At 48.9% G+C, this 25,634-nt stretch overlaps 1 protein-coding gene across 7 annotated transcripts in view; it reads left to right on the top strand.

The window, feature by feature from the left end:
- The window catches only part of PTPRU (protein tyrosine phosphatase receptor type U), an 88,684-nt gene that overhangs the window by 22,531 nt on the left and 40,519 nt on the right, over positions 1-25,634 (top strand). For all 7 annotated transcript variants that reach the window (XM_037990367.2, XM_007979712.3, XM_007979711.3 and 4 more), the window contains exons 5-14: positions 69-184; positions 485-659; positions 1,234-1,527; positions 15,429-15,737; positions 18,470-18,579; positions 18,914-19,115; positions 19,499-19,601; positions 22,132-22,405; positions 23,380-23,416; positions 24,172-24,310. In XM_037990367.2, the coding sequence (XP_037846295.2) occupies positions 69-184; positions 485-659; positions 1,234-1,527; positions 15,429-15,737; positions 18,470-18,579; positions 18,914-19,115; positions 19,499-19,601; positions 22,132-22,405; positions 23,380-23,416; positions 24,172-24,310 (1,759 nt within the window). The remainder of the gene's footprint in view (positions 1-68; positions 185-484; positions 660-1,233; positions 1,528-15,428; positions 15,738-18,469; positions 18,580-18,913; positions 19,116-19,498; positions 19,602-22,131; positions 22,406-23,379; positions 23,417-24,171; positions 24,311-25,634) is intronic.

The following is a 25,634-nucleotide window of genomic DNA, read 5'->3' as shown; positions in this document are numbered from 1 at the left end:
TGTGGGCGGCCGCGGCTCCTGCCTGCAGGGGGCGCAGGCCCAGCTCACGACGCGCTGTAACCCCGCAGCAAAGGCCCCACACTTCTCCCGCCTGGGCGACGTGGAGGTCAACGCGGGCCAGAACGCGTCGTTCCAGTGCATGGCGGCGGGCAGAGCAGCCGAGGCCGAACGCTTCCTCCTGCAGGTGAGTGGGAGCGGTGACCTTGGCTGGGGGCGGGGTGGGGGGGTTGGTGGCTGCTTCTGGCACTGACTCCCTGCAGGATGCTGAGTCCCTGCTTCGTACTCCAGCACCGCGCACAGCGTCCCAGCCCTCCCCTAGCTCCGCTCTGCACTCTCTTGGGCCCCCATTCCCCAGGTCAGAGTGCGGCTCCAGGAACCTATGTTGCGCTGTGTAGTAGGGACGGCTACATGGGGCCCGGGTCAGAGCGAGATCGGGACACCTCGCTTCAAGGCCCCCTTGACCCTCTCACTCTCTTCCCTGCAGCGGCAGAGCGGGGCGCTGGTGCCGGCGGCGGGCGTGCGGCACATCAGCCACCGGCGCTTCCTGGCCACTTTCCCGCTGGCTGCTGTGAGCCGCGCGGAGCAGGACCTGTACCGCTGTGTGTCCCAGGCCCCGCGCGGAGCGGGCGTCTCCAACTTCGCGGAGCTCATCGTCAAGGGTCAGCTGGCGGACGCCGGGGAGCGCGGGGAGCGCCGGGACCCCCACCCTCGAGGGGCGGGGCCGGCGGCGGGGCGGGGTCTGCCCGGGGGCGTGGTCGTGGGGGGTGGGGCCGGCAGGGTGTCGCTGGGGTGCGATCTGAAGGTGGGCCTGTGTAGATGGCAGTGGTCCAACCGGGATGAGATCTGATCTAGGGGTCGAGGCTGACGTCGAGGGGGACGGATAGGGTCAAGGTAAGAGCCTAGAGGGGGTGGGGGTCTGGCTGTGTGACCACTGTGTTGATCCTAGCTGGCCTGCGGTCAGCTCCAGGAGACGAGGATTTGGGGGATTAGGAGGGGCCTGAGAGAGGAGTTGTGGGCTGATGGGCGAGGGCGGGGCCAGCCTTTGGAACCAGGTGCCCCTTAGGGCCTGGGGATTTAGTAGGGGTAGGAGAGCAGGTCTGGTTGAGGGCTTAGTAGCAGCGTGAGAGGCCCTGGGAGGATGGGGAGGGATTTGGGTGTGGTGGGACGCAGAGTTGGGTGCTGGGGTCTCACAGCAGCATCGGTCCGCCCCGCCTCTCCCCCATCTCCTCGCAGAGCCCCCCACTCCCATCGCGCCCCCACAGCTGCTGCGTGCTGGTCCCACCTACCTCATCATCCAGCTCAACACCAACTCCATTATTGGCGACGGGCCGATCGTGCGCAAGGAGATTGAGTACCGCATGGCGCGCGGGCCCTGGGCCGAAGTGCATGCCGTCAGCCTGCAGACCTACAAGCTGTGGCACCTCGACCCCGACACAGAGTATGAAATCAGCGTGCTGCTCACGCGTCCCGGAGACGGCGGCACTGGCCGCCCGGGGCCACCCCTCATCAGCCGCACCAAATGCGCAGGTGGGTGCAGCCGCTACTCCTGACCTCAGTCCCTGGTGTGGGACACCTGGGTATGGGCCCAGGGCTATGGAGGGGCGCATTCGAGAGGAAGCGTGGCCTGGATCTGTGCTTGTAAACCTTTCTAAAACATTGCGATTTTTCCTTAACCCTTGTTTTGTCAAAGATGATGATAGCTAATACTTTACTTTGTGTCAGGCACTTAAACATATCTGTGTGTAGACACACACACAAACCCATATTTATAGATTTAAAACTTACAACAACACCACGATGAAGGTGCTCTTGTCATACCCATTTTACAGATGTGATTGAGGTACAGAGATGTTAAGTGACTGGCCCAAGAGCACACAACTATTAAGTGGCAGAGATGGGACTGGAACTCTTAACTGGCTGGCTCCAGAATCTATGTTTGTAATTCTACATCTAGATAAAATAAGCAACTAAACACCATCAAATACAAGTGTGTTATATATTCTAGCTGGTTTCTCTTATCTGGGCATTGAGCCTGAGGTCTGCTCTTCCTTGTTAAAAAGGGCAAAGCAGCTGTTGGAGGATGGTACACTTGTGCCAGATGAGGGTCTTTTTTGTTTAATCAGAAGAGGAATTGAGAACACAACAGGTTTTTCTTTTTGTGACTTTAGTGTTGTTGTTGTTGTTATTATTATTTTTCCTTTTGAGACAGAGTTTTGCTCTGTCACTCAGGCTGGAGTGCAGTGACACGATCTTGGTTCACTGCAACCTCCGCCTCCTGGGTTCAAGCGATTCTCCCACCTCAGCCTCCCAAGTAGCTAGGATTACAGGCATGTGCCATGATGCCTGGCTAATTTTTGTATTTTTATTGGAGACAGGGTTTCACCACATTGGCCAGGCTGGTCTCAAACTCCTGACCTCAGGTGATCCACCTGCCTCGGCCTTCCAAAGTGCTAGGATTACAGGCGTGAGCCACCGTGCCTGGCCTAGTGTGTTTTTTTAATGGACTTATTAAGATAAATGTGGATTCACATGCAGTTGTAAAAAAAATACAGAAAGATTCTCTGTGCATTTCACCCTATTTTCTGCCGTGATAACATGCTGCAAAACTATAGTATATCACAATCAAGATATTCATATTGATAAAAACCTCAGATCTTATTCAGACTTTTCTGGTTTTGCTTGTACTTGTTTGTGTGTGTGCATGTGTGTATGTAGTTCTGCACAGTTTATCACATGTGTAGGTTTGTGTATTCACCACTACAGTCAAAATACTGAATAGTTCAATCCCCTTAAGGACTCTTTTATAACCGCATTCACCTCCCTTTCTTCCTCTACTCCCCAACTTTTGGTAGTCACTAATCTGTTCTAAAATTTTGTTGTTTCAAAAATATTATATGAATGAAATCAGAGTATATAACCTCTGGAATTGGCTTTTTTTGGGTAACAGCTTTATTGCAATATAATCCACATCTCATACAATTCAATCCTTAAAATGTACAGTTCAGTGGTTTTCAGTATACAGTAGTCCCCGTGTACCTGAGGTTTCTCCTTCTATGGTTTTAGTTACCTGTGGTCAAGTTGAGGCTTGAAAAGGTGAGTACTGTACAATAAGATATTTTGAGAGAGAGATCACATTTGTATAACTTTTATTATAGTGTGGTGTTGCAATTGTTCTATTTTATTATTATTGTTGTGAATCTCTTACTGTGCCTAATGTAGAAATTAAACTTTATCATAGGTGTGTATGTATAGGAAAAACATAGTTTATCTAGGGTTCGGAACTCTCTGTGGTTTAAGGCATCCACTAGGGTCTTGGAATGTGCCCCCTGCAGATACGGGGGGGACTACTGTATTGACAGAGTTACACAACCATTAACACAATCAATTCTGGAACATTTTCATCACCTCAGAAGGAAATTTTGTACTCTTTAGCAGTCATCCCCATTTCACCTGAACACCTCTAGCCCTAGGCAACCACTAATTTCCTTTCTGTCCCTATGGATTTGCCTCTCTGTGGACATTTCACATAAATGGAATCATACAATATATAGTCTTTTGTGACTGGCTTCTTCCATTTATTTTATTATTTATTTATTTATTATTTTTTAAGATGGAGTCTTGCTCTGTCGCCAGGCTGGAGTGCAGTGGCGTGATCTCGGCTTACTGCAACCTCCACCTCCTGGGTTAAAGGGATTCTCCTGCCTCAGCCTCCCGAGTAGCTGAGACTACAGGCACCTGCCACCACGCCTGGCTAATTTTGGTATTTTTAGTAGAGATGGAGTTTGGCCATGTTGGCCAGGCTGGTCTCGAATTCCTGACCTCAGGTGATCTGCCTGCCTTGGCCTCCCAAAGTGCTGGGATTACAGGCGTGAGCCACCACCACACCTGACCCTTCTTCCATGTAGCATGATGTTTTCAAGGTCTATCCTCATTGTAGCATGTATCAATATTCCATTCTTTTTTATTGTTTAATAATATTCCATTATATGAATATATCACAGTTTTTTTGTCATTCATCAGTTGATGGAAATTGGGGTTGTTTATACTTTTTGGCTCTTATGAACAGTATGACTATATTTGTGTACAGGTGTTTATATTGATATATGTTTTCATTTTTCTTGAATATGTACCATATATATCATAAGATATCTCTGTGTTTGTTCATTGAGGAACTGCTGGACTGTTTTCCAAAGCAGCTGTACCACTTTAAATTCCCACTACTAGTCTATGAGAGTTCTAGTTTCTCTGCATCCTTGTCACCACTTGTTATTATCTGTCTTATTATAAGCACTCTAGTGTATATGAAATGGTATCTCATTGTGATTTTGATTTGCATTACCCTGATGGCTAATGATATCGAGCATTTTTTCATGTGCTTATTGACCATTTTGATATCTTCTTCTTTGTAGAGATGTCTATTCACAGTATTAAAAATGACCAATTTTTATTTTTATTTTATTTTATTTTATTTTTTTTGAGACGGAGTCTCGCTCTGTCGCCCAGGCTGGAGTGCAGTGGTGTGATCTCAGCTCACTGCAAGCTCCGCCTCCCGGGTTTACGCCATTCTCCTGCCTCAGCCACCTGAGTAGCTGGGACTACAGGTGCCCGCCACCTTGCCTGGCTAGTTTTTTGTATTTTTTAGTAGAGACGGGGTTTCACTGTGTTAGCCAGGATGGTCTCGATTTCCTGACCTCGTGATCCTCCCGTCTCGGCCTCCCAAAGTGCTGGGATTACAGGCTTGAGCCACTGCGCCCAGTCATGACCAATTTTTAAATTGGGTTGTCTTTTTATTATTGAGTTGTAATTACTTATATATTCTGAGTAGGCCCGGCACGGTGGTGGCTCAGGCCTGTAATCCCAGCACTTTGGGAGACTGAGGAGGGCAGATCACTTGAGGCCAGGAGTTCGAGACCAGCCTAGTCAACATGGTGAAACGCAGTCTCTACTAAAAATACAAAAATTAGCCAGGTGTGATGGTGGGTGCCTGTTGTCCCAGCTACTCGGGAGGCTGAGGCACAAGAATCACTTGAACCCAGGAGGTGGAGGTTGCAGTGAGCTGAGATGGTGTCACTGCACTCCAGCCTGGGTGACAGAGACTCTGTCTCAAAAAAAAAAAAAAAAAGTTATTTATATATTGTGGACACTAGATGCTTATCAGATGTTAATGTTTGCGAATACTTTCTCCCATTCTGTGGATTATATTTTCTTTTTCTTGATAGTTTTTTTTTAAAGCATGGAAGTTTTTAATTTATCTATCTTTTTCTTTTGTTGTTTGTGCTTTTGATGTCATACCTAAGAAACCATTGCCTAATCCACAGTCATGAAGATTTACTCCTGTGTTTTTTTTCTAATAGTTTTATAGTTTCAGCTATTACATTCAGGTCTTTGATCCACTTTGAGTTAATTTTTCAAACGTGGTGTGAGGTAGGGATCCAACTTCATTCTTTTTTTTTTTTTTTTTGAGATGGAGTTTCACTCTCGTGTTTTTTCTACCAAAAATTTCTACCAAATTTCTCTACCAAAATTGTGAACAGGGTTTCACAATGTTGGCCAGGCTGGTCTCGAACACCTGACCTCAGGTGATCCACCTGTTTCAGCCTCCCAAAGTGCTAAGATTATAGGCGTGCGTGGCCAACTTCATTCTTTTGTATGTAGATCTTTATTACCATTTGTTGAAAAGTCTATTCTTTCCTTATTGAATTATCTTGGCACTGGGATTGATTTCTTTCATTCAGCATAGTTTCCTTCATCCAAGTTGTGTATATCATTAGTTTACTACTTTTTATTGCATGGTGTGGAAATGCCAGATTGTTTAACCATTCACCTGTTGAATGACATCTGGGCTGGTTCCACTTTTTCATTATTACAAGTAAAGCTTCTGTGAGCATTCACACACAGGTTTTTGCATGAACATAACTTTTCATTTTTTCTAGGATAAATGCTCAAGAGTACAATCAATGAGTCATATGGTGATTGCATGTTTAGTTTTATCAGAAACTGCCAGAGTGGCTGTGTGGTTTTATATTCTCACCAACAATGTATGAGTGATCCAGTTTTCTGCATCCTTGCCAACATTTAGTGTTGTCACTGTTTTTTATTTTGGACTTCCTGAGAGGTGTGTAGTGATAGCCCATCATGGTCTTAATTTGCATTTCTTCAGCATCTAGTGATGTCGAACATCTTTTCTTTTCTTTTTTTTTTTGAGATGGAGTCTCACTGTGTCGCCCAGGCTGGAGTGCAGCAGCATGATCTCAGCTCACTGCAACCTCCAGCTCCCAGGTACAAGCAATTCTTGTGCCTCAGCCTCCCAAGCAGCTGGGATTATAGGCGCATGCCACCACACCTGGCTAATTTTTGTATTTTTAGGACAGATGGGGTTTCGGCATATTGGCCAGGCTGGTCTTGAATTCCTGACCTCAAGTGTTCTGCCTGCCTCAGCCTCCCAAAATGCTGGGATTACAAACATGAGCCACGGCACTTGGACGAACATCTTTTCGTGTGCTGTTTGCCGTCTGTATATCCTCTTTGGTGCATTGTCTGTTCATGTCTTTGAATGTTTTCTGATTGGATTATTCTTTTGTCTTTTTTTGCTGTTAAGTGTTGAGAATTTTTTGTACATTCTAGGTACCAGTCCTTTGTTAAATGTGGAGTTTGTAAATATTTCCTCCCAGTTTGTAGCTTGTCCTTCACCCTCTTTGTATGGACTTTCACAGAACTATTTTCAGTTTTGATGAGGTTCAGTTTATAAAATTTCCCTTTTATGAATTGTGGTTTTGGTATCAAGTCTGAGAACTCCTTGCCTATCCCTGTCTCCCAAAGATTTTCTCCTTTTTTTCTTTTCTTTTTTTAATGGAGAGTTTTTCCCTTGTTGTCCAGGTTGGGGTACAATGGCATGATCTCAGCTTACTGCAGCTTCCGCCTCCCGGGTTCAAGTGATTCTTCTGCCTCAGCCTCCTGAGTAGCTGGGATTACAGGCATGTGCCACCACGCCCAGCTAATTTTGTATTTTTAGTGGAGGCGGAGTTTCTCCTCATTGGTCAGGCTGGTCTTGAACTCCCGACCTTAGGTGACCCGGCCTCCCAAAGTTCTGGGATTACAGGCATGAGCCACCGCGCCCGGCCTCCTGTTTTTTTTTTCTAAAAGTGTTATAGTTTTACATTTTATGTTTAAGTTCATGATCTATTTTAGGTAAGGTGTGAGGTTTAGGTCAGTGTTATTTGTTGCTAATCGATATTTGTGTTTTAAAAAGCCGATCTGTGAATTATCTAAAATCCAGTTTAAAGCCACACTTTGGGAACTCCTTGGGTGGTAGGTCTAAAATCTGGTTTAATGTCACACTTTGGGAGACTCTTGAGTGGTAGGCCGGAGTATTTCAGTGCGAATTGCTTTCTAGCGAAGGGGTCTGGGTCAGGTTACTTAACCTTTCTGAGCTTCGGTTCCCCTGTTTTACAAAATGGGAATAATAACATTTATCATATAGGGTTAGTTTGAAGATTTATTCAACAAATTCTTATTGAGTGCCTATTACGTGCGAGGTGCTGTTGTGGTTCTTAGGGATATATGACTATAACCAAGACAGACAAAGGCCACCAACATGTGAGTTCTTCATGGAACTGACATTTTGGCAAGAGGAGATAGATAATAGATGAGTAAACAAGTGAAGTATACAGTTGACCTTTGAACATCACAGGTTTGAATTGGGCAGGTCCACTTACATAGATTTTTTTTCACTCACACATGCATCAAAAATACGGTATTTGTGGGCTGGGCATGGTGGGTTATACCTGTTATCGCAGTGCTTTGGAAGGCTGAGATGGGAGGAATGCTTGAGGCAAGGAGTTTGAGACCAGCCTGGACAACATAGCAAGACCCTGTCTCTACAACAGAACAGCAACAATAATTAGCTGAATGTGGTGGCATGTGCCTGTAGTCGCAGCTACTCAGGAGGCTGCGGCAGGAGGATTGCTAGAGCCCCGGAGATCAAGGTTGCAGTGAGCTAAGATTTCACACTGCACTCCAGCCTGGATGGCAGAGTAAGATCTTATCTAGAGACAAACAAACCAACAATACAAAAAACTCCAGTGTTTCTAGGGCCTGCATATATGAAGGGCCAACTGTGGGACTTGAATATGTGTGAATTCGGTTATATGTAGGGGTCCTAGAACCAATCCCTGGCATATACCGAGGGAGGACTGTATAGCCTGTCACATGGTGATAAGTGCCGTGAAGAAGAAAAGCAGGGAGTGGGGACTGGAAGGTTGTTATTTTTAAAAGTCTCAAGGAAGGTGACATTCGAGCAGAGATCTGAAGGAGGTGAGGGACTGAGCCATGCAGAGAGCTGGGGACTTGCTGGGGGAAGCAAGCACCAGGCCAACTGAGCAGCCAGCGCAGAGGCCTGCAGCCTGGAGCATGCTTGGCACGTGCGAGGGCCATCCAGGAGACCAGTGTCACTGCATCAGTGACTGAGCGGGAGATGACAGGAGAAGAGGCTGAAGTTGAGCTGCAGATGTGGGACTTAGAGCCGTTGTATGCAGAGAGAGCTGGGGAGCCACTGAAGGGTTTGGAGAGCAGGAGTGAGCATCATCTACTTTTGTTTAAAAGGATCCCTCTGGCCCTTTTGTGGAGAACATTCTTCAGGAGGGCAAAGGTGCCACGGTAGACCAGGGAGAAGGCTACTGCAACGATCTGCTTGAGAGGTGGTAATGGCTGGGAGCCGAGTGGAAGTGGTGGTGGTGGGGAGAAGTGGTCAGATTCTGGGTTTATTTTGAAGGCAGAGCTAACTGCATTTGCTGATGGATTGAATATGGGATGAGAGAAAGGGAAATAGAAGTCAAGGATGGCTCCAAGGCATTTTGCTAGAGCAGCAGGAACGATGGAGCTGTCGTTTCGTGCGAAGGAGCAGACTGTGGTGGGAGCTGATTTGACGTGGGTGTCATAGATCAGGAGTTCTGTGTTGGAAATGTTGACTTGGAGATACCTATTAGACATTCAAGTGGAGATACCCATCAGCAGATGGATACATGAGTGTGGAGTTCAGGGAAGAGGTTCGGGCTGCAGATATAAATTTGAACGTCATCAGTGTGGAGATAGTATAGATGGCATCTAAAGCCCTGAGGTTGGATGGGATCTTTTACGCTAATGATTCTCAACTAGGGGCAATTTTGTCTCCCCGGAGACATTTGGCAGTGACTGAGAACATACTGGTTGTCACAACTGGGTGGTGGCAATGGGGTGTTACTGGCATCTAAAGGGATAGAGGCCAGGGAAGCTGTTCAACATCCTACAATACACAGACAGCCACTGAAAACAAATAATTATCTGGTCTAAAATGTTCATAGTACTGAGGTTGAGAATCCCCGATTTAGTCCTTAGATTTTTAGGGAATAAATGCAGATGGAAGAAAGAGGAAAGCCTGAACCTTGGAGCCTCCAGTGTTTTGGGTTAAATGCAGACAATTGCATGAAAATGCATTAAGTGTATGTGAAGTATAGCACTTAACACACAGTAAGCACCCAGTAAATGATGGTATTTTTAATCTTTCAAAGGCAGTTCTGATTTGCCACTTAGGATAAAAGGAATCATAGCGCAGGGTTCCATAGAGGATCTCTATTGCACTCCCCTTAGTGTACAGATGGGGAAGCTGAAACCAGAGAGGGGAAGAGACTTGGCTGTGATCAGACAGTGGGTCAAGAACCCAGGTTTCGTGATGATGGCTGTTGATTATTCCCATTTTACAGAGGAATAAACTTAGATTTAGAGATTTAGCCACTTGTACAAATCTACACAGCGAGTCCATGGCAGAGCTAGAATCAAAGTTTGAATCTCTTGATTTCTCATCCAATGTTTTGTTTTATTTTTTTGTTTCATTTTGTTTTTAGAGACAGGGTCTCACCCTGTCACCTGGGCTAGAGTGCAGTGGCATGATCATAGCTCACTGCATGCAGCCTCGAACTCCTGGGCTCACGTGATTCTCCTGCCTCAGCCTCCTAAGCAGCTGAGGCTACAGGCTCGCACCACCATGCACAGATGATCTATCTATCTCTGTCTGTCTGTCTGTCTGTCTGTCTATCTATCTATCTATCTATCTATCTATCTATCTATCTATCTATCTACCTATCTATTATTTTTTTTTGTAGAAACAGGGTATCACTGTGTTGCCCAGGCTGATCTTAAACTCCTGGCTTCAAGGGATCCTCCTGTTTCAGCCTCCCAAAGTGCTGGGATTACAGACAGGAGCCAGTGTGTCCAGCCTAATCCAGTGTTTTTAACAGCAGCAGCAACAGCAGCAGCTGCCGCCATCATGGGCTGAATGCCCACTTTGTGCTGGGCACTGCGGGACACTTTTCATAGGCTGGCCAGGACGGAAGCTGGGGCAGGGGCCTGGCAGACAGGGTGCAAACACACCCGCCCCCCACCCTTCTGAATTACTCGCTTCTCTTTGTTGACATCGTGGGCCCTCCCTGCTTAGGCGCGTTGGCCGGCAGTTGTTTTGCTGTTGGCCAGCTGTGTTGTCATCTCCTCCATCCCCATGAAACTCCCCTCACACTGTATTATTTACTGTAAAAACAATAATATAGCATCAGGCGAAGGCGTTTTTTAAAAATAAGCACTCCAAAGCTCATCATCCTAGCCCAACAGCTGTTTTAATTTTTCTGACTTTTTCACATCTCTGCCCATATGCCTGCAGTAGACATTTTTCCACCCTTGCATTGGGATGTAGAAAGCATTCTGTATGCTGCTTCATTTGCTTGGTGGTGTTACATGTGTTATGTTGTTTATAATTATGTTTATTGACTCTAGAAGTCCATTGAATGTCCCCATTTGGCTCGACTGTTTCCCTCCAGACCTCTATAATGATAAATAATACTATATTAAGAAATCTAGCACTTATAGTTCTTCCCTTCTCCCCCCACCCCGAGTTATTTCTTTAGGATAAAGAGTCAGGAGTGGTTGAAAAAAGGGATTTTAAATATATTGCTTTAAAAAATGGTCGTGCTAATTTATACCGCTACTGGCATCTCATGTTAATTTACACATGTTTATTAATTACGATAGGCTGGTAATGACTGTAGGCTGCGCAATTTGACTCATATCATCTCGTGTAACTCTCACACTTGCTCTTTAGGCGTTATAATTTACGTTTTTGTTTCTTTTTTTTGACAGAGTCTCACTCTGGAGTGCAGGCTGGAGTGCAGTGGCATGATCTTGGCTCACCGCTTCCTCTATCCCCCGGGCTCAAGCTATCCACCCACCTTAGCCTCCCAAGTAGCTGGGACTACAGGCATGCACCACCATGCTTGGCTCTAATTTTTATATTTTTGTAGAGAGATGAGGTCTCACTACTATGTTGCCCATGCTGGTGTCGAACTCCTGAGCTCAAGCGATCCTCTTGCCTCGGCTTCCCAAAATGCTGAGATTACAGGCATGAGCTATTGCACCCAGCCATAATTCCATTTTTTAGTGGAGGAACCTGACATCCACATTCAAAGGGGATTAAGTAACTTGCCTGAAGCCACAGAAGTATGGCCAGGTGCCATGGCTCACACCTGTAATTCCAGAACTTTGGGAGGCTGAGGTACGTGGATCACTTGAGCTCAGGAGTTTGAGACCAGCCTGGGGCAACATGGTGAAACCCCGTCTCTACAGAAAATACAGAAAATTAACCGGGGGCATGACGTTATGTGCCTGTGGTCCCGGCTACTCAGGAAGGTAAGGTGGGAGGATTGTTTGAGACTGCAGTGAGCCAGTAATAGCACCACTGCCCTCCAGCCTGGGTGACAGTGAGACTCTGTCTCAAAAAAAAAAAACAAACACAAACAAATAAACAAAGAATAAAAATAACTAATGAGGGGTGGAGATAGGATGTGAACTTGGGTGTACCAGATCCCAGTCCAAAGCTCCTCCTGTGAAAAAAAGTTGAACATTTCAGGGTTATTGCATCTTGTTTAGCCTTATTAAAGTCAACACATGGTGGCCTAATTCAACAGCTGTTAAATGTTATCCTCATTGTTTTAATGTGCATTTTGACCTCTGATCTCTGAGCGACCTGTAGCCCTGTGTAATTTAGAGGGATGGGGCTTTGAGGTCCCCAGATTCTGTTTTGTCAATGTGTGTTGACAGTTGAAGAGAGTGTGTCTGGGTGCCAGATGGTTTTTAGAAACATGGAGAAACTCATGGATTCACACCCCTCAATCAACATACCAGTCTGTAGGCAACAAACTATTTGAGCTCCCTGGATCTGTCCAGATATGATCAGGGTAGGGAGGAAGAAAAAAGAGAAGCGGACCTTCTTTTCAAAGAGCCCTCAGTCTACCTGGGTAGATGGGAGGTAGCACAGTTGTTGAAGAATGAGATGCCTAAGTCTGAAGTTGGGAGTTTCATCCTCCACAGTTGCTATCTTGGACCCTGTAAGGTGATTTTTAAGAAGCTTGAGTAGGTTGCCAGTATTTAAAAATCTGGAGATTTCACATGAAAATCGGAATTTCTGGCTCCTCTTGAAAAATGGGAGGATCTGGCAACCGTGGACCTGTAGTCCTGCTTGGCAGCAGTCATCTAGAGGTGAGCAGTAGCTGCCACTTTTGGATGGGACATCTACTGTCCTGTTTGCCATGGTCTTCACCCAGCATAGGTCTGCCGTTTACATGGAACTTCTCCTGCCCTTCTGTAAATGCTGCAGGAGGTCTAGGAAGCAGAGTGCTTCTGCCAAGCCCTAGAGGCTGGAAAGGAATGTAGGGCTGCATTCCAGGGGGTGGGGATGGTGTGAGCCGAGCTGCAGGGAACAGAGAGCCACTCCCAGTACTGCAAATAAAGCAGTGGTACGTTGGCTCTTGTAGACTCCCAGGACAGTGCACACAGGGCAGCCAGGACCACAGCCAGAGAGTCGGAGAATAACGCGAGGACCTCTGGGAAAGATGGCAAGTGAGCACACCCCAGATCTGACCCTCTGGTGCAAACGTAGAAGAATGATGGCTTAAAACAAAACTACATTAAAAAAATCAGAAAAATCTCTATGGGCCAGGAATGGGAGAGAAAACCTAAGTGTGGTGAATGGGCTTGCAGCCTACAGTACCCAGGATACAGGGAGCAGTGGCAGCCAGCCCCTCAGTGTCCATATGGGATGGGATTTGGGTGGGCCCTGCTTGTGGGGAGAAGGGAGCCAGTCAGGAGGCAGGCTTTGTTCCTAGTGAGTGCTGAAATCTCTCTTGGATGGCTCCATATATAACTGGAGACATGCTGCTTGTGTGCATTCCAGGGAAGAAAGGAAACCTTCTGGGTGGAAACAGAAACTTGTTATTGTGCTGTACTTGGGGCCAGAGTTGGAAACTGTGTTACCGGTGCACTCCCAAGATAGGAGCAGCCTGGGCAAATGCTTCCCTTTGTATCTTCTTCATAAGGGGAATTCTGAACAAATTAATCACACAAAAAATGCCACGAGGGGCTGGGCGTGGTGGCTCAAGCCTGTAATCCCAGTACTTTGGGAGGCAGAGACAGGAGGATCAGTTGAGCCCAGGAGTTTGAGATGAGCCTGGGCATCTCAGCAAGACCCCATCTCTACAAAAAATATACCAATTAGCTGGGCTTGGTGGCACGTGCCTGTAGTGCCAGTTACTTGGGGGACTGAGGCAGGAGGATCACTTGAGCCAGGGAGATCAAGGCTGCAGTGAGCCGTGATCCTGCTACTGCACTCCAGCTTGGGTGACAGAGCAAGACCTTGTCTCAAAAAAAAAAAAAAAAAAAAAAAAAAAAAAAGGCTCCTTGGGGTTGTACTTATTCTTCTTCAGAGATTTTGTAGCGGTGCTTTCTCACCTGTTCATTAAGGGATGCTGAGGTCCCTCTAGCTGGGGACACTTTGCAGGCCCTCACAGAACTTGAGAGTAGTGAAACTACACTTGACGGAATCAGGGTGCAAGAGAGAAAAGGATCATTTGGCACAATCTTGGTGTCTTCCCTCATTTTACTGATCCAGAGATTGAGACCCAGAGATTTGCCCAAGATCACACAGCTGGTCAATGCAGGTGCAGGACTATGGGCTGAGCCCGGAGCTCCATCTGGCATTTGCTTCAGAAGCCTTGGCTTGGCTTTTCTTTCCTTTTCTTTCTTTTTTTTTTTTTTTGAGACAGGGTCTCACTGTGTCACTCAGACTGGAGTGCAGTGGTGCGATCATGGCTCACTGCAGCCTCAACCTCCCAGGCTCAAGCAATACTGCCTCAGCCTCCTGAGTAGCTGGGCACATGTATGTGCCAGCATGCTCAGCTAATTTTTGTGTTTTTAGTAGAGATGAGGTTTCTGCATCTTGACCAGGCTGGTCTCAAACTCCTAACCTCAGGTGGTCTACCTGCCTCCGCTTTCCAAACTGCTGGGATTACAGGCGTGAGCCACCATGCCCAGGCTATTATTATTATCATTATATAATAGATTGTGCTTCCGTTTTTGCTTTGACAGCCAGGGAACCCACCACTGAATTTGAACCTTATCTTTAGACCTCCACATAGGACCTAATGTCATGTATTTCTTTTCTGTTTCCCTGTCATTCCCTGGCTTTATTTAACTATTTGGCTCTCATTCCCCTCATTACCCTGATTTCTGTATGTTATTATATTATATGTATTACTATACATTGTTTCAGAACAAATTTGGAATTAATACCTTAAGAAAAATGTATCAACAGTTTGATTCAGACTGGCCTGTTGTATGTAGTCCAGGGTGATCTTGAATAAGGAGGTGAACTATGCTATTAAAAATGAATTAATGGCCAGGTGCGGTGGTTCACGCCTGTAACCCAAGCACTTTGGGAGGCTGAGGTGGGCGGATCACTTGAGGAGTTCAAGACCAGCCTGGCCAACATGGTGAAACCCTGTCTCTACCAAAAATAAAAAATTAGCCAGGTGTGGTGGTGTACGCCTGTAATCCCAGCTACTTGGGAGTCTGAGGTGGAAGGATTGCTCGAACCTGGGAGGTGGAGGTTGCAGTGAGCCTAGATCGTGCCATTGCATTCCATCCTGGGTGACAGAGTAAGCCTCTGTCTCAAAAAAAAAAAAAAAAAAAAGCAAATATTTTTGAGAGCTTATTGTATATTAGCCATTGTCATGCATCCTTTGTGTGTATTTCCTTAAACCTTACAATGATCCTATGAGGCAGGGCCTATTATCTTTCCATTTTGTAGTTGAGGAATCTAAGGATCAGAGGGGTGAAGTGATGTAGCCAGCAGTTGCCAGCTGCAAGTGGCAGAGCCAGGATTCAAATGTAGGCCACCTGACTCCAGAGCACACACTTACTTCCTGTTTGATGTTCTTTGGGAGGGGCCCCCTGAGCTCTTGGGGGCAATGAAGGGATGATTTCAGGCAGCTGACTCATGCTTTTTCTCCCTGTTCTTCCTCTTCTCTTCCCATTTCTTCTAACCTCTTCTCTCTGCTTCCTGTGTTCTCCAGAGCCCATGAGGGCCCCCAAAGGCCTGGCTTTTGCTGAGATCCAGGCCCGCCAGCTGACCCTGCAGTGGGAACCACTGGGCTACAACGTGACGCGTTGCCACACCTATACCGTGTCGCTGTGCTATCACTACATCCTGGGTAGCAGCCACAACCAGACCATCCGAGAGTGTGTGAAGACAGAGCAAGGTGTCAGCCGCTACACCATCAAGAACCTGCTGCCCTATCGGAACGTTCATGTGAGGCTTGTCCTCACTAACCCTGAGGGGCGCAAAGAGGGCAAGGAGGTCACCTTTCAGACGGATGAGGATGGTAAGAGTCTCAGCCCCAATTCCCAAGGCCCTGTGTGCCTTCCATAGATACGCCATGTCTGAGACTGAAATTTACTGAGGGTATTTTTTTTTTTTTTTTGCTTAGGATTAAACCAACTGTATAACACCAAAGTAATGATAGCTCCTGTTTATTCTCTGGAAGACTTTGGGTTAGATTGGTCTACTTTCTTTCCTTAAGTGTTTGAAAGAATTCAGCAGTGAAGAAGCCATTTGGGCATAGAGTTTTCTTTGTGGCAAGATTTTTAGTAAATTTTAATTTTTAAAATGGATACTGGGATATTCAGATTTTTTATTCTTGTATCGGTTTAGATGGACTGTGGTTTTTTTTTTTTTTTTTTTGAGATGGAGTCTCACTCTGTTGCCCAGGCTGGAGTGCAGTGGCACTATCTTGGCTCACTGCAAGCTCCGCCTCCCGGGTTCACACCATTCTGCTGCCTCAGCCTCCCGAGTAGCTGGGACTACAGGCACCTGCCACCATGCCTGGCTAATTTTTTGTACTTTTAGTAGAGATGGGGTTTCACTGTATTAGTCAGGATGGTCTTGATCTCCTGACCTCATGATCAGCCCGCCTTGGCCTCCCAAAGTGCTGGGATTATAGGTGTGAGCCACTGCGCCTGGCCCGATGGACTGTGTTTTTTAAAGCAATTTGTTCATTACACCTAAATTGTCAAATTTCTTGAGATAAAGTTGTTTATAATATTTATTTATTTAGAGACAGAGTCTTGCTCTATTGCCCAGGCTGGAGTGCAGTGACACCATCTTCTTTGACTTAAGAGTTACTTAGATTTATGTTGCTTAATTTCTAAGCAATTGGGACTTTTCTTTTTTGTTTGTTTTTGAGACACAGTTTCACTCTGTCACCCAGGCTGGAGTGCAGTGGCGCAATCTTGGCTCACTGCAAACTCTGCCTTCTGGGTTCAAGCGATTCTTGTGCCTCAGCCTCCTGAGTAGCTGGGATTACAGGCGCCTGCCAGCACGCCTGGCTAACTTTTGTATTTTTAGTAGAGACAGGGTTTTGCCATGTTGGCCAGGCTGGTCTCGAACTCCTGACCTCAGGTGATCTGCCCACCTTGGCCCTGCAAAGTGCTGGGATTATAGGCATGAGCCACCACACCTGGCCAGCAATTGGGACTTTTCTAATTGTCTTTTTATTATTGATTTCTCGGTTACTTCCACTGTACTCAGAGTATATACTCTAAATTTTATCTTTTGAAATTTGATCCTTACTTTATGGCCCAACATATCGTTTAATTTTGGTAAACATTCCATGTGTATTTGAAAAGAACATGTATTCTGTTGCTGTTGAATGCAGTGTTCTACATATGTCAAACTAATATTTAGCCCTTAGTACATGTCAAGCACCATTCTAAATGGTTTTAATATATTACTGCATTTAATAGCCATGACAACCCTATGTGGTAGGTTACTGTTTCCATTCCCATTTTATAGAAGAGGTCACATGACTAGTAGAGAGGTAGCAGAGCTGGCTTTCTAACCTGGCCATCTGGCTTCACAGTTGTCTTTTTTTTTTTTTTTTTTTTTTTTTTTGAGACTGAGTCGTGTTCTGTTGCCCAGGCTAGAATGCAGTGGTACAATCTCAGCTCACTGCAACCTCTGCCTCCTTGGTTCCAGCGATTCTCCCACCTCAGCCTCTTGAGTAACTGGGATTATAGGCGCCTACCACTATGCCAGGCTGATTTTTTGTATTTTTGGTGGAGACGGGGTTTCAGCATGTTGGCCAGGCTGTTCTCGAACTTCTGACCTCAAGTGATCCGCCTGCCTCGGCCTCCTAAAGGTGCTGGGATTACAGGCGTGAGCCACTGCGCCAACAAGTTGTCATTCTTAAGAGCTACACTCGAATACTAGCACAGGTCCTAAGCCTTCCCCTGGGTTCCTACAGATCCCAGGTACCCCCAAGCTCCTTGGCTTTGTCTTGCTGCTGCACGTGCATAGTTTTCTGTTCTGCACAGCATTGGCCTAGACGAAAAATTCAGCTCCTTCCTTAGTTTCTGCTTTTCTCTTCCTTAGGACTTCAGCTTCCCCGTAGTGGTTTATCAAGGTGTTTTCCCAAGCAAAGACCATTCTCTTCCTAAATGACACTCCTGTGCCTGGCATTAACAGTATACCTTTACACAAAAGCAAAGCAAAACAAAGCCATGCCTGCAAGTGTTAATGCTGAAATGTTAACAGTATCTCTGGGTGATACAATTGTAGATGCCATTAATTTTCTTTAAGCTTATTTTGGTTTTCTACATTGAACATGTCATTTATGTAATTAGAAATTTTTAGACAAGAAAATATCTCCACCCATAATCCCAATACCCCAGTGCAATTGCTGTTTTCATTTCTCTGGCACACGTGCATATTTTCTGAAAACTACCCAACTGGAACAAAATTGGAACCTTCAAACGTATTTCTCTCCTGAATGCAACCTACACAGTAATGAAAATGCCAGCTATCCATTTTGAGTACTAATAGGTTGAACCATATGCAATTGCTGATGTTTGCCTTGGGGCTTTATGTACATCACATCATTGAGTCTTGGCTTGAGAGGGGTTATATCATCCCCACTTCACAGCTGAGTTAAGTAAGGTGCAGAGAGGCTAAGTAGTCTGTGAGAACCAGATGGGAAGTGGCAAGCCTGGAATTTAAACCCAGGTGTCTGGCACCAAAGCCTACTTTCCCTTGACCCCTGCCACCTTTCCCTTGCAGTGCCCGGTGGGATTGCAGCCGAGTCCCTGACCTTCACTCCACTGGAGGACATGATCTTCCTCAAGTGGGAGGAACCCCAGGAGCCCAATGGTCTCATCACTCAGTATGAGGTGGGTTTGGGACCCTATTACAGTGGGGGACCCTGGTGGAAGGTGAGAGGTGACCCTCTTTCTCTCTGCTGCTACAGTAGGAGGTACATGGGAGGACAGATGTAATTGTCATAGTTTCTTCAACTATGGCCAGGTCTGTGCCCTGTGAATTCTAGAGAAGGGTCCTGAAGGCAGGAGGGAGAGGCGAAGATGACTAGAAGCCTGGCTTGATGGCATCCACTGTCTCCTTTGCTTAGCCTTATCTCTCACTTCCCTGGAACATGGTGGGTGGAGGCTGCTGGTCAGGGATGCTCTGCCCTTCCTGTGCCCACCTGCCTGCCGATCCTGCCCCCAGATCAGCTACCAGAGCATTGAGTCATCAGACCCGGCGGTGAACGTGCCGGGCCCACGACGTACCATCTCCAAGCTCCGCAACGAGACCTACCACGTCTTCTCCAACCTGCACCCCGGCACCACCTACCTATTCTCCGTGCGGGCCCGCACAGGCAAAGGCTTCGGACAGGCAGCACTCACTGAGATAACCACCAACATCTCTGGTAAGCCCCACAGACCCGGCCCAGCCTCTTTGGAGGTGACCCAGAATCCCAGGGTTCCATAGGCAGAGGGGAAATGGGGGGCATGGCAGGGGTAGTTACAGAGGGCCCCTGCTGAGAAGAATATGCTGTTTAAGAGTTAAAGTCAGGCTCAGGAAGGATGAAGTCAGAGGAGTCAGGAGACTGTGGTCAGTGGAATCAGAAGGTTGAGGTTGGGGCTGGTGCCTGAGGTCAGAGGCCAGGGTAGCTCAGGTCATGTCAGCAGGAACAAAGAGGCTAAGGTTAAAGTAGGGGAGATCTGAGGACTGTGGTCAAGGAGGCTGGAAGCCTGGTCTTCCTGGTCCAGTGGCCAAGCTCCATGCTTATGATCCTGTCTCCTTTCCCAGCTCCCAGCTTTGATTATGCCGACATGCCGTCTCCCCTGGGCGAGTCTGAGAACACCATCACCGTGCTGCTGAGGCCGGCACAGGGCCGCGGTGCACCCATCAGGTGGGAAAGCGGGGACGGAGGGATGGGAGGCCAGGGCCATGGGGAAGAGTCCCCTCCTCTGACCCAGAGCCCCAACCCAGGCCAGCTCACCCTTTTCCTCCCTCAGTCTCCCGTGCAGGGCTCGGAGTGTCTGGAGGAGGATGTTCTGTGATGCTTGGCAGGCGAGAAGCCTGCAGTCTCTCCCCTCTGAGGCCATGGGTCTTAGATGGTAACTGTCAGGAGGACCCTGGATAGGTCCAGCCTGGAGAGGGGACTGTCCAGGTCTGTCCAGGGGGCCTTTCCTCAGACACCTTGGAGAAGTGAAACTCTGGGGACCTTATATCATCCCAGCCTTTTCCTGGAAGCCCATAGAGATGGGCTTTCTAGACGGCTAGGGCAGCCAGCCAGACAGGGCCATCTCTCTGGAATGGCTAGGGGCTTGGCTTCTCCCCCTCATCTCCCCAGAGGAAGCTGGGCTTGCTGGTGCCGTGGTGACTGCCTCTGCTAGGGAGAGTGTGTTGGAGACAAGACTGTGTGTGTTTGTGTGTGTGTGTGTGTGTGTGTACATGGGATGGGAACCTGGGTGTGTCTTTATGATAAAGACATGGGATGTGTGGTGTGTGAGAAGTACGTGTGGGAGACATAAGTGTGCATGTGTGAGAGCATGAGGGCGTTTGTGCAAGTGTGTGCACGTACTGTTAGACCCTGTGCTAGGGGCTTTATCTGCATGAAGCCATTTATGCTCATGGCAGTCCCATGGAATGGGTTTTATTACCTTCATTTTACGTATCAGGAAACTGACTCAGAGAGCCTAAATCACTTGCCCCCAAGGCCACACTGCTAGTCAGTGGTGGAGCTGGGATTTGGAAGCCAGGTCTGTCTGCTGTGCCTGTACCTTTTCTAGAAGTTATAGAGCCTCCCTGCCCTTCTGGTCCACTCCTTCTTTCCACGAAGGTACATGTTCTGGGAAAGGGTGACAGCCTTTAGGTGGGGGAGGGGGGTGTGAGGATCCTAGTCAGTTCACCAGGAAGAGAGTGGGCTGCCCGGGTGACCGTGGCAGTCCCTCACCTCCTCACCCCCCACCACTGGATCCTCTCCTCTTCTGCTTTCTCTTTCCTGTATTTGCCACTGCAAATCCTGCCCTGGGCTGATTCCCAGACCCTCAAGGAAGACCCGGGAAAAAGTCACGGTGTCTGCAGGGTCTTTTGCCTTTTGCTGGAGCCTCAGGGCCCTTGTGCCGCTGAGTCTGGGAGGGGTTGAGAACCCTTCCTTCCTTGTCCTCCTGAGGGATCCTGTGAGCAGCACTGGTCAGGGTCTCTCAGGATGATGATTTCAAGGCTAGGTGGGGGCAGGGGATGGGACTTGGTGGGAGGGGAGCGGCAAGATGGCTGCGTGACCCTGGGCATATCCCGTTACCTTCCTGAGCCTCCGTTTCTTTATCTGCACAATGAGGATTATTCTAGATTAAGATGCACTTTGTTCCTGTTTAATGTTAATGATTACCTCCCAGTGGGACTTAGGGCTAGGAGAGGGCTGACCTTAGCCTGGGGTAATAGAGGCTGAGAGGGGCTTGGACTGGTGTTTATAATGGGCTAGTGACAAGCCATGGGCTGGTGTCCAACACTCTGGGATGATTCCCCACAACCTGGACGCTCAAAAGAAACATCTGGTGAACAAGGAAAAGGCATTTCTGCTTCCCTGAGCAGAGGCTGTCAGTATGGGATGTCACACACCAAGATGTGACCGAGACTGTAACTGGAAATATTTAAATTTGTCAGCATTCACGTATTTACTCTCCAGTTTGTTCTGCAGAGGATTTGGAGGAGCTCATAGCAGAAACCTACTTAGTAAAGAGAGAAAACAGACACACAGTCCAGGACCAGGGAGCATGAACCAGAGTGGGTAGTCAGGATCCTGAGACAGCAAGGCTCTGGTTTGCTGATCAGAGGCTGCCTCAGCATTGAGAGGGTGCTAGAGACATAGTGTTGGGAGTCCTTGTTTGCTAAATGACTGTCTCTCACTAGAGGTCAGTTTTAGGAAGCCCGGATGCCTAGTGTCTAGCACAGGGCTCATCATCTGAGCTTGGTCAACTCTGAATGAATGAATGAATGAATGAATGAATCTGGCTAACCCTGTCATTTACTGAGTCCCAGAAGGGAGCTGTCAGTCGCTTTGGTTTCCCAGGTCTTATGTCACACAGGAGGACTCATGGAGGAAGCAGGATGGGGCCTTATGGCTTCGTTCTATTGAGCAGGGTCCACAATCCTCTTAGCCTGGATTAGTAACAGGAATAACCGCTGACATGCGCTGGCTGCTTGCTTAACTTGCCTATTCTTCCCATCTACCTTCTGGAACAGTCTCACAATCACTAGCATTTTATGAAGGAGGAAACCGAGGCCCAGGGAGGTTAGGGGATTTGCCCAGCTAGTAAGAGGCAGTGTGGAAGTTAGTCCCCAGGCTTTGACCACAAAGCCCATGCCTTTAACTGCCAGCTGGCTCTCCCAGTGCTCTGGCCGCCTGTGATCCCCTGTACGCTCTCCTCCCTGTTCAGTGTGTACCAGGTGATTGTGGAGGAGGAGCGGGCGCGGAGGCTGCGGCGGGAGCCAGGTGGACAGGACTGCTTCCCAGTGCCACTGACCTTTGAGGTGGCGCTGGCCCGAGGCCTGGTGCACTACTTCGGGGCCGAACTGGCGGCCAGCAGTCTACCTGAGGCCATGCCCTTTACCGTGGGTGACAACCAGACCTACCGAGGCTTCTGGAACCCACCGCTTGAGCCTAGGAAGGCCTATCTCATCTACTTCCAGGCAGCAAGCCACCTGAAGGGGGTGAGGGACCGGCCAGGGTCATGGTGGGCGTGGTTGGGTGTGGGGGATGGCAGACAGGGGATACCTTGCAGCAGGCCCAGCACAGACTCCACGCCCAGCCCTTCCCTTAGCCCCACCTCCCATAGCCCCACCTTCCATAGCCCCACCTTCCATAGCTCCTCCTCCCATAGGCCACCCCCATGGCCTTACCTCCCGTAGCCCCACCTTCCATAGCCCTGCCCCCACAGCTCCTCCCCCATAACCTTGCCCCTCCCATAGCCCTGTCTCCTTTTGCCCACCTCCCATTGCCCCACCTCCAATAGCCTTACCTTCCGTAGAGCCACCCCCACAGCCCTGCCTCTCACAGCCCCTCTCCCATAGCCCTCCTTCCCATAGCCCCTCCCCCATGGTCCCACCCCTCCCATAGCCAACCTTCCAGACCCCAGGCTCCTTCTCACAGAACACTATCCACTTCCTGAGCTTTCTTTCCCAGGCTCCTCCTTTCTATCCAGGTCCCCAGGCTAGTCTCTGCCCCTTCCTGAGGCCCTGCCTTCTATCTTAGATACTTCTTTTCCTGGAGGAGTCCATCTCAGGTTCCCGAGTTCCTGTGTTAAGGCCTAGGACCTGCTCCTCCCTGAAGCCCCGCCCTATCTTCCAGGCTCCTCTCTCTGTTTCTTGCCTGTTTTCTCACTTCCTAGCTGGACTTCTGGCCCTAGGCCTTGCCCCGTTGTCCGAGGCCCCGCCCATTTCCCCATGACGTTTGTTTCTCTTTTGCCTCCGATCTCATCCCCCTTTCCTAAGGCACTGCAGGTGGCTCCCCTCTAGGCCCCGCTCTCAAGGGTCCCCCCAGGCCTGCCTTCGGGTGGGGTGTCCCTTGATGCCATCAACGCCAGACAAAGCCCTGAACAGGCCCAAGAAAGCTGTCTGAGGTTCCCACCCTGGGGAGGGAGAGGTCGGGGCTTCAGCAGCGCTGAGACCCCCATCTGTGCCTCCAGGAGACCCGGCTGAATTGCATCCGCATTGCCAGGAAAGGTAAGTCCGCTGGGTTCCTGCAGCCCTTCAGCGTCAGGTTTCTCACCTGCCCAGCGCTGGGGAGGTGGATCCTGAGAACCTAGGGCTGTGGGAGTAGAGGAGGGTGGTTGGGCAGGCTGGGGCCAGGAAGGGCTTCTCTGCTGGGTTTCCATGTGCCTTATCTCAAGGGCGCCAGCTCCCAGGCTGACAGCAGGGGCCTGGAGCAGGCTTGTGGAGAGGAGCCATTACAGTTGTGCCCTGGGGGCGATGGGTACTGGGTGCTGGTTCTGGGTTACATATCTGCCCGGCTTTCCTGTGGTGGGGGAGAAGGTGAGGTCAGCATGGGCCCTGTGCTGTAGGTGTCTTTCATGCTTTCACACAGGGAATGTGGTTGGTTTCCCATCCTGAGATGGACTAACCATGCCCTAGGTACACAATTCCTAATCCCTGTTACCTCCCAGGAGGGCAAGAGGGTGGGGCTGAAGGCCCAGGTGTCTGCTCTCCCCTATCTACTGAGAGCTGAGAGGATCTGAGAAAGTGGGGAGTGACGGAAGCTATTCCTGGCAAAGGAGCCATGTCAGTGAGGACTGTGGCGTGGAAGTGCAGGAGGTGTCAGGGATGGTGAGGAGGTAGATTTGCTGGAAAGGCAGGACATGTGTTGAGGATGTGGGGTGGTTTGTGCAGCCCAGTTTGTTCCTTGGGCACAGACACCTACAGGAGGGGCTCGATGGTCCCTGTCTCTCCTCTGATCCCTTGTTCTGCTTTGTTCTCCCCAGCTGCCTGCAAGGAAAGCAAGCGGCCCCTGGAGGTGTCCCAGAGATCGGAGGAGATGGGGCTTATCCTGGGCATCTGTGCAGGGGGGCTTGCTGTCCTCATCCTTCTCCTGGGTGCCATCATTGTCATCATCCGCAAAGGGTGAGTGAGGCCAGTGCCCTGTCCCACCAGTGGCTTCTACCCCTTAGAGGCCTGGTGGCATAGAGGAGTAGTGGCTAAGAGCTGGTAGGACGGCTGTCCTGCAGGTGTGTGGAGGGCTGCCAGCCTGGGCATCAGCTCTGCAGACGGATCTGAGCTGGGTGGTGGGAAGCCAGAGACTGGGCAGATGGGGCTGCCCCGGAGTGGCATGGCTGGAGTAAGGTCTGGCTGGTGCCAGGTGCTGCTGTTCAGGAAGGGGCGCTCAGTGCCTGGTGCCAAGGAGCTATGCCTGCTGGGACTCTTTCAATAGGGACGGCATGGAGGTGACCTGGCTTTGAACCCCTACCCCTCTGCAGACCTTCAGCCAAGCTGTCTGCCCTGCTCATGGATTGTGCAGTTGACCTGAGCAGGGGATGGAGCTCACTCCTCTTTAACCCAAGGGCCCTGAGCCATGTCTCTTCCTGGGACCCACCTTCTCTCAGGCTCAAATTGCCCTGGACCCTGTTACTGTGGATCCTTGAGGAACCCTCCTGGACCTGTGACTGAGAAAACTCTCCACCTGCTTCCCCTACTGTCCCTCAGGTCTCAAAGGTCCAGCCTTGTGTTTGCACGAAATGTGTTTCCTAGCAGATTTGCAGAGGGCAGCATAAATCCCAGGACATTGTAGAATCCAGAACCTAGGATCTTGCAGTTTCAGAAATGTAGGATTTAGGACTCTAGGAATCTTAGGCTTTAGAATTGTAGAGGCTCAGAGCCCCAGAACGTAAGAGCTGCCGGATAGTTCAAGGCCATCTAGTCTAGTGGTTTTCAAATCTTTTTAAAGAAACAGAACCTGCCTTCAAAACACCAGAAAACCCTTCCCTGGGAGCCTAGTACATGGAGCAGATGAAGGCTGAGCAGCAGTGCTGGTCGGAGGCTGGGTGGGGGCTTCTGGGACCTTTCTGCTTGCCAGCTCTGCCCCACCATGTTCCCCACCAGGCAGCTGTGGGACACTGTGGTCCAAGCACCTTAAATGAGGGATGGGGATGCTGAGGCCTAGAGGGGATGCAGGGCTGCCCAAGGCCACCCAGAGAGCCAGAGGCAGAGCCAGCTCCACCCTTCCCCACCTGGGCTCTGGCTTCTATAGCCCCTACTGCTGCCAGGCTGGGTATACGTGGATGAGTTGGCTATATCTCTGGGCTGCCGGGAGCAGATAATAGGATCCAGGAAGATGAGAGAGAGCTGGCTGGGGCTACCTTGCCTGAGGCCAGACACCAGCAACAGAGAGAGAGTCTAGGGGTGGAGTGTGCAGTGGAGTGGAGGAGATGTGGGGGGATGGCCCAGTCAG

The sequence above is a fragment of the Chlorocebus sabaeus genome, chromosome 20 (assembly GCF_047675955.1).
Source record: "Chlorocebus sabaeus isolate Y175 chromosome 20, mChlSab1.0.hap1, whole genome shotgun sequence".
NCBI classification, from domain to species: Eukaryota; Metazoa; Chordata; class Mammalia; order Primates; family Cercopithecidae; genus Chlorocebus; species Chlorocebus sabaeus.
Note: the sequence above shows the minus strand (reverse complement) of the source record. Positions and strands in the feature narration are given on the sequence as shown.